General features: G+C 33.9%; 1 protein-coding gene across 4 annotated transcripts; it reads left to right on the plus strand.

Annotated features, from left to right (window-relative positions):
* Window positions 1-782: 782 nt before the first annotated feature.
* Window positions 783-7,435, plus strand: LOC131934686 (uncharacterized). 4 transcript variants are annotated; one of them, XM_059290769.1, is made up of 3 exons: window positions 783-870; window positions 4,584-5,132; window positions 5,856-7,435. In XM_059290769.1, exons 2-3 carry the CDS (start codon window positions 4,721-4,723, stop codon window positions 5,888-5,890), a joined length of 447 nt encoding a protein of 148 aa, XP_059146752.1. In that variant the 5' UTR covers window positions 783-870; window positions 4,584-4,720; the 3' UTR covers window positions 5,891-7,435. The 4 variants fall into 4 exon arrangements, with proteins under 4 accessions (XP_059146752.1, XP_059146753.1, XP_059146755.1 ...); XM_059290770.1 differs by having other exon boundaries at window positions 783-866; XM_059290772.1 differs by having other exon boundaries at window positions 800-820.
* Window positions 7,436-8,868: the final 1,433 nt, after the last annotated feature.

Consider the following 8,868-nt stretch of genomic DNA (forward strand, 5'->3'; position numbering starts at 1 on the left):
ATAAAATAAAATAAATAAAGTAAAAATTAAAAAAAAAGTTAAAAAAACAAAAGGATACTGCTTCAAAAATTATTTTTATGATTACGTTTACACCACTGGCCTACTGCGAAATTCGTCATTAAATTTTTAATTCGGCGTAAAATTCATTCTTCTAAAAAAAAAAAAAATTTAGCCATTAATTAAATAAAGCTTTGTAATGCGGTGTAGTATTCAATTTTTTCCAAAATTACTTGATTCACAAAATTTAAGGTTAGAAAACGTTGTGATAATATTTTACTTAATGTATAAATGCCTATTTTTTAAATAAATACTATTCTAATAATATAATATAATACGATACTGCAGTGATAACAGGGGGTAAGATTTTTTAGAAAAGCTAATTTACGATCAAAGGGAGAGCATAACAAATATTGTATTTAATAAAAACATATCTTGTCATTACCTCCCCTGATCTAATAAAAATTCTTTCATTACTTTTATACATCGGCGCTAGGTGACACCCCATCTGATAAGTGGCAGACCGTCTGGAGTTCGGATATTTTATACAATAGAACATAACGCTTTTCAGATCTAATTAGAAAGGTGAGATTCATGTTTACAATGTCAGTATTTGTCAGCATGTATACATTTGTCCAATGTTAGTTGTATGAAAACGTCAGATAAAACACAGGTCTCTGGACTACTACAGGCCAATCTATAAAATATATTTTTCAAACTGATATCATTATCAGACACAAAAATAGAAAATAAATCGAGCTTTGTTTTTCAATCGCCTGAACTAGATGGCAAGTCAGCTGCTTATCGGTAGTGCTGTGTAGATGTGAGTATGTGGTGTGTCGCTGTATGTAGGCCCGTGTGATGTGTTCGTAAGTAAGTTTTGTTTATTCCATTTTAGTTAAAAAAAATAATTTCATTTACTTGTAATAACTGAACAGAAGAAACCCGAACAGAAAAAAACTTAGCAACTGTTTATATTTATTTAAAAAAAAAACAAATTTACATTTGTGGGTTTTATTATTAAAAGTTTGGGGAAATAACTTTGGTTTGCTATAAAACATTCTGTTAAATGTCGCACTTAGCGAACTTTTGATTCCATTTTTCTACCTCCACCTCCCCTTCCCCTCTATCATAGCTTTTAATTTATTCAACAATACAATCAGTTTTCTAACTGAAGGAAAACAAACAAACTGGAAGTAGATCGTGTTTCCATTCATAAGACGAACAGTCATAGAATTAACAGCCATACCAGCGACTTCAGCGCAATATATTCCACAAGTGTGTGTATGTGGGGGGGGGGGGGGGGGGGCTGATGTAAATATAGAGAGATCAACAAATGCTTTTGTTAACACGCTAGCTTGATAATTCTGGACACATTGTTTTTGTTATTAACTTGAAGACATTTAAAAACATTATTGAATTGTCTTCACTGATCAGTTCTAAAAAAATTAGATCTAGTTGAGGTAGAAAATATTAAAAGTTTGAGAACTGCTTCTAATAGTTTATGCGAGATCTAGGTGGAAGATGTTAAAAGTTTGAGAACTGTTCTAATATAATATACAAAATCTGGTAGAAAATGTTCGAAGTTTGAGAACTGCTCTAATAGTTTGAGAACTGCTCTAATAGTTTGAGAACTGCTGCCCTGTGTGTACACGAGAGATCTAGAACTACCTGCCGTGCAGGAAACACGTAGACTGGCTCAAGTGGTGTGCTCACCAGTGCCAGTGACGTGTTAGTGTGTAGTGTGTACCTCTACTCGTCAGCTGGTCTCTCTCGTTAGACCTCGATTGTTTCTGAAATATTCATCATCACTGAGAGTACACAAGGCTATTTAAAATGTAAATTTTGGACTGATTGTTTGTTCCGTGTACTGTCACTAGGGAGCAGGTAATAAATAGAATCTTATTTTTTGTTTGCTATACGCCTACAATAAATATTTTAAATAAGACTTATATAAGGGATGGGTTTCTTACGTTTTTATGTTTTCAAACTTTCCTCGGATAAAAACGGAACATGAATGTTGGACATGATTAAGTAACTATAACCATTACAGACGTACCCTATTAAATATTAGTGTTATCCGTTCAATAACAGTTAAGTCACAACTTCAGTGTCAGGTGGTTAAGGACTTATGTAGATCTAGGTCTATAGATTACTAGATCTATATCTCTATATAAGTATTAAGTAAGTAAACTAGAAAAAGGATAAGTAAATTAATAAAAATAATCAGTATCTAAATCGATATAATAGTGTCAATAATTAATTACTGTTAGTAATTAGTTTAACAGAATCGAATATCACAGCTATACCAAACCCAAACATCATTCTAGTTTATATTTATTGGATTTATATTTATTTGATTTCAATGTGTTCGATTCATATAGAACCTATTTTTGATTTATTGGTGATGAAAAGATGATGGAAATTCGCCATCTAAATCATGTAGATGAAAGTTTCATTATGAAACTATTGGAGCGGTGTCAAAGTTTAATTGAATTTGAATATTATTGTTATTAAGCAAGTATTATGTTAAGGGAGACAATCCAACCAAATAGTTCTACTAAAAGGTCCTAACTAACGTAATAGGACTAACGAGCCGGCCCGCGGCATAACATACGCCGCTATTTAGTTGTTACTAATTTTCAATAATTCATTATTTGTGAATTCGACAGTACCAACGCTGACACAGAAAATATTTCTTTAAAACACTATAAGTAGCTCGTTAAGGACCATAACCCCCCCCCCCCCTTCCTTCCCCCCCCCCCTACGTTTAAAATCGTTGGCTCTGCTTGTAAACATTTAGAGTGAACACAGCTCACTAAAACCATGTAGGGGTGGGGAGGTAGGGAGAGCGTTTGCAGCTTGTTTTCTAACGGCTCGAAGAGGAGAATTATATATATAGATAGATAAGGAGCATTACGTAATATATAATAATGGATATTGCCTAAAAAATATTTTAAAATCCATTTAATTGTAAGTAACCCAACTTATAACGAATGCCATGTAATAACATTAAAAAGTCTGTGGTAAAAACCAGCAAACATGTGTAATAACAATGTCTTTCTAAAGCTGCTGTGCTATTTAAGTTACGTTCTGCACATCACTAGTAGTAATATTACTTTTTGTTGCCATGTGAGAGCAAGAAGTCATTAATGTATATTGACTATTTGTTTTTTGTTTGAGACCGGCAAAAAGGCAATTGACAAATCCATGTAATCACAACGTAATGTGCATTTAAAAATAACTCTCAACATACATCATCGAGTTAAATAAATGAAGATGTCGATTAGAGTACCTATTAAGGTGCTGCGTGAGGCAGAAGGACACAGTTACTTGTGAAACTTCAACCGGTGAAGTGTATAGAGGAAAACTGATTGAAGCAGAAGATAACATGAACTGTCAGATGGCAAATATCACAGTAACCTACAGAGATGGTAGAGTTGCTCAACTTGAAAATGTTTACATCAGAGGCAGCAAAATAAGATTTTTTTGTGTTACCTGACATGTTAAAAAATGCCCCGATGTTCAAGAAAGTCCAAGGTAAAGGTGGCGGTGCTGGTCGAGGAAAGTCTGCTATCTTGAGAGCACTAGCTGCTTGACGCAGGGGACAGAGAGGAAGAGGTGGTGGAAATATCTTACAAAAACGTCGTTGATGTTGATTGTTCCATCTCATCGCTGTCTTTATGTACATTTTTTTTTCAATCTGATCATCATATTTGTCATTTTTCTTTGGTACACAACATTTTTCAAACTGAAGTACTTTTTCATTTTTGATGTTATAATAAAAATTTTCAATAAAAAAAAAAAAAAAAAAGTCATTAATACCTTCATGACTGCTGCCCCCCCCCCCCTCCCCCTAGCCCCTCCTATGATCCGAGGTGGCAGATCCTTAAAGCAACTTTGTGAAAATATACATTGTCCTTAACCCATTTAAAACAAACTATGTAATCCTATGCAAATTCTTACATAATGTAGGTATGTTAGGATTACAATTTTAAAAAAAAAACAATTTTTAAATTTTGATGAGAGATTTAAAATTATTTTTTTTTAAAGAAATAGTTAAATAAAATGTAATGTAAGACAAAATAAATGTAAGCTAATTGTATCTATGCTTTATCTCTAAGTGTTAGAATTAGCCTATCAGTATTATGGATTAAGTGTTAGAATTAGCCTATCAGTATTATGGACTAAGTGTTAGAATTAGCCTATCAGTATTATGGATTAAGTGTTAGAATTGGCCTATCAGTATTATGGATTAAGTGTTAGAATTAGCCTATCAGTATTATGGATTAAGTGTTAGAATTAGCCTATCAGTATTGTGGATTTAGTGTTAGAATTAGCCTATCAGTATTATAGATTAATGTTGGAATTAGCCTATCAGTATTATGGATTAAGTGTTAGAATTAGCCTATCAGTATTATGGATTAAGTGTTAGAATAAGCCTATCAGTATTATAGATTAATGTTAGAATTAGCCTGTCAGTATTATGGATTAAGTGTTAGAATTAGCCTATCAGTATTATGGATTAAGTGTTAGAATTAGCCTATCAATATTATGGATTAAGTGTTAGTTTTTTTTATCTGCAGTGCTGATCAAATCTACAAGGCTGGCTATGAGCATCAGATGATGAAAACAACACCAGACCACAGGCATTGACCCACAACACAAATCATCCATCACAACATTCAGATAAAACTAGTTCCCAGACTTTGATAAGTCCACAATGAACACAGGTGAAGATTTGAACCCTAGTTCCTTCACCACTGTGAGCGCCACGTACAACACAACCACCATGAACAGGACAGACGAGTTTGGCTTGACCAACACTCCGCTCACGGCTCCAGAGTCCAAGCTGGTTCTTGTGGATGGGAGCAGTAACAGCTCCCACAATCTGGCCAGCTCCCACACTGAGGAGCTGGCCTGGCTCATACCTTCCGTCATCGGAGCCGTGTTTGTCATGGTCCTGCTGGCGGTCGTCTTCTTCTACGGGGTCAAGGCCTTTGAGGTCAGGTGCCTGAAGTGCTGCTACAGGACCTGTGGGTGCTGCCCAGCCAGGAGCTCTATAGGGGAGGAGACGGACGCACTGACCAGTCACATGACCTCCCACTCAGCCAATGAACCAACAGAGTTGAAAGGTATTTTATTGTAGGCCCTACTGTTGGTGGTACCTTAAGAGTAGATGTTACTCAGCCAATGAACCAACAGAGTTGAAAGGTATTTTATTGTAGGCCCTACTGTCGGTGGTACCTTAAGAGTACATGTTACTCAGCCAATGAACCAACAGAGTTGAAAGGTATTTTATTGTAGGCCCTACTGTTGGTGGTACCTTAAGAGTAGATGTTATTGAGTTAATGGTACTTTTAGAAAGATTATTTGTTATTTGTAGGGATAGGGTACTTTTAGAAAGATTATTTGTTATTTGTAGAGATAGGGTACTTTCAGACTATAATTTTAATATTTAAAATTTAAATAGTACAGGCAGGTTAGTTAATGATGTTTTGACCAATAGAAAGTAATTATTAATGATTTGATAGTACAGGTACTTAACTGTGCTACAGAACTTACAGATGTATGTTTTAGAAGGAATGTTCTTTTATTGTAGTTTAAGACAATATAACCCCCCCCCCCCCCCCCCCCCCCCATGGCCAAAACTCTCATTAATGCCAGGAGGGTTATTGACAGAGAAGTTTGGAGGGTAATTAACAGTTAATTGACAGTAAATCACATATCCTTTTTTAAAAGCCTTAATTAAAGTTTTAAAAAAAATAAAAAATATTTATTGAAGAACTATTTTAGACTGACTTTGTTTTCATATTTATTCAGATTGAAATTGATTTCAATTTTTTTTTCTTCCACAGCTTTTCAATTCCAAAGAAATTCTTACACATACTAGAAGTTAAAGTCTGAGATGGAGAAACCATGGATCAACAGTTCACTGGCTAATCAACAACAAATAGCCATTAACCGATGACAAATAACCATTAACCAATGACAAATAACCATTAACCGATGACAAATAACCATTAAATGATGACAAATAACCATTAACCAATGACAAATAACCATTAATCACTGACAAAATAAACACTGACAAACTCATCAGAGTTGTACACAAAAAAATGGTCCACACAAATAAACAAAGATGATATCTCATCTTGCTGGGGTTTATAACTTTGTAACCCACAAATGTCTTTGATTCATACCATGTTTTTCATGTAAAATTAGATTATATTCTTATTTTATTTGATGTAATCTATAGCAATGTTTAGAACTTTCAACTACGTGATATTGAAAGTATACTTCAAGCCAAATTTTTAAAATGTTTTAATACACTACTGTAAATAATTAATGTGCCTTACTGTAAATACAAGTTCAGTTGAATAATTTAAAATAAAATCACAATGTAAATTAAACAAATGTTGCCTTAAAAATTAGATTTCATAACTTAAAATAGATTACATTATTTTCCTACATAGATTTAATTTTAAATTTTTTATTCTTTACATGTAGGCCTACTTGTAAAAAAACAGTTCCAAACCAGGTTATTTACTTTATTTTTTATGTTGTTTCCAAACCAGGTTATTTAATTATCTTTTAGGTTACATATCCACACCTTGAAAAACAACAACAGGTAAAACAGAAAAAATAATTATCTGTTAGTTACATGTAATAATATTACTTTGTAACTTTATATTAACTGTTGTTAAAACACAAAATAATGTATTTTTAAAACTTTATTTTAATGAGGAATGTGCAATATAAAAAGATTTTATTTGTCTTATGCAAGATTTCTATAGCTCAAATGACTTGACATAAAAAAAAAATTTTAAAAATATAAAAAAATGTAAAAAGATTCAGGGAATTTTAAACAATGCGATTTGATGTTGTTTTATCATGCTCAATTAATTAAAGCTAGTGATTTATAGTGGACACTGTCACCACACATTAGTGGTCAGCCTTAATTAGCAATCATGACCAGATGATTGTGTTAACAAATGGACTAAATACACAAATGGGCTAAATACACAAATGGACTAAATACACAAATGGGCTAAATACACAAATGGACTAAATACACAAATGTACTAAATATACAAATGGACTAAATACACAAATGGACTAAATACACAAATAGGCTGCATGAAAAGTAGTCACTGTGGTCAGATTTCCCATAGTTAGTGTGACCAGTGGGGGGGGGGGGTTATAGGGGAGAGGGTGTGGGAGGCTTTCTGTCAGTGGTATAAAAAAAAACAGTTTCCATCCAGTCGACCTATACCACCTAGCCATTCAGTTTGATGTTCAGAAATATCTGGTCACCCAATTTGTATCAGTCCAAATTTAACATGTCCTTGGTGAATGTTGTCAACCAAAGGTACATTTAGTTTTTCTGTACATATATCAAATTTGATGTTCAATAAAATTGTTTTTTTTTTTGTAATTTACGTTTTTTTTATTTCTTGACTTTTTAAATTCTTTGCTCTGCTGGAATATTGTAGCCACCTTTCAGCTTTCAAATCATGAATGGCTCTTTCTCTCACATACACACATTACTAATATATACCTGTGTCCATATATATATATATATATATATATATATATATATATATATATAACGACACAGATATATATATATATATATATATATATATATATATATATATATATATATATATATATATATATATATGGCATACATAAGGATATATATGTATATACAGTATAGGAATTGGCAGATCGATATTGGTCTAGAATTTTCCAAATATACTTCCCTTTCCCTCGTCCAAGCTCTTCTTTCGCGACTGCATACTCTTAAGAAACTGATTGTGCATAGATTTATTTTCCGATATATATATATATATTTGTTTTACTTTTACAAGTAGCATAGAAGACGCCCTATACATTTTTGAATCGACTTTTTGTACCCTAGCTTTGGTTGTCATTCAGAGATAAAAAATTACTTGGTTTTTATTTCTAGATCTACCGTATGTAGTCTGTGATGTTATGTATTGTGATGTAACATCACAGACTACACACTGTAGATCTAGAGAAATACCTATGTACTTTCTGCTCTCTGGCCAGTGCAGAGGCGTAGCGACCCTTCCCGGCGCCCGGGGACAAACTTTCGAATTGCACCCCCATCAAACTTTCGATTTATACCCACCTCAAACTTTCGATTTGCAACCCCCCCCCCCCCCCCTCAAGCTTTCGATTTGTTTTTCCAACCCCTTTTGGCGCCCCGAAAGTTCGGCGCCCTGGGACATATGTCCAGCCCTGCCCCCCCCACCCCCGTCGTTACGCCTCTGGGCCAGTATATCGATTAGCAATTTCAATTCGTCATCACCAGTTATCGGACCTGACATTGTGTTTTCGTTGAAATAATACTTTAGTAGGCCAATGGTCTGTCTGCATTCGTTGCTCTCTGCTTAAAAATTATATTGGTTTTTAAACAGAGAAAGATTTAATACTTAGATTATAAAATGTAATCATTTGAAACATAGACAGTGTTGGTATTTTGCTTCGAAAACCAAGAAAGCATTTTTAAAAAGTAAGTTTGCTTTGATTTAATTTTTTGAAAATTATACAAGGAGACTATTCGTTCATTGGAAGGCTTGCATTCACTGCAGCTAAGATGAAGACACACTTGGTGACTCTACATTAGTCTGAGAACCGCCGAAAAGCGGTAAATGATAACACATATCTATTGAGTGGGCGAAATCTCGCACTATCTCACTCTATCTCGCACAATCTCTGTATCATCAGCAGCATCGCCGTGTGTCACCATCTTGGTGATCCACCATCTGTAACCTACACCATCTCTGTGTGTCACCATCTTTAGCTGACACCATCGCCGTGTGTCACCATCTTGGTGAT

This window comes from Physella acuta, unplaced genomic scaffold, assembly GCF_028476545.2.
Source record: "Physella acuta isolate Inbredline_101_S28 unplaced genomic scaffold, ASM2847654v3 ptg000115l, whole genome shotgun sequence".
NCBI classification, from domain to species: domain Eukaryota; kingdom Metazoa; phylum Mollusca; class Gastropoda; family Physidae; genus Physella; species Physella acuta.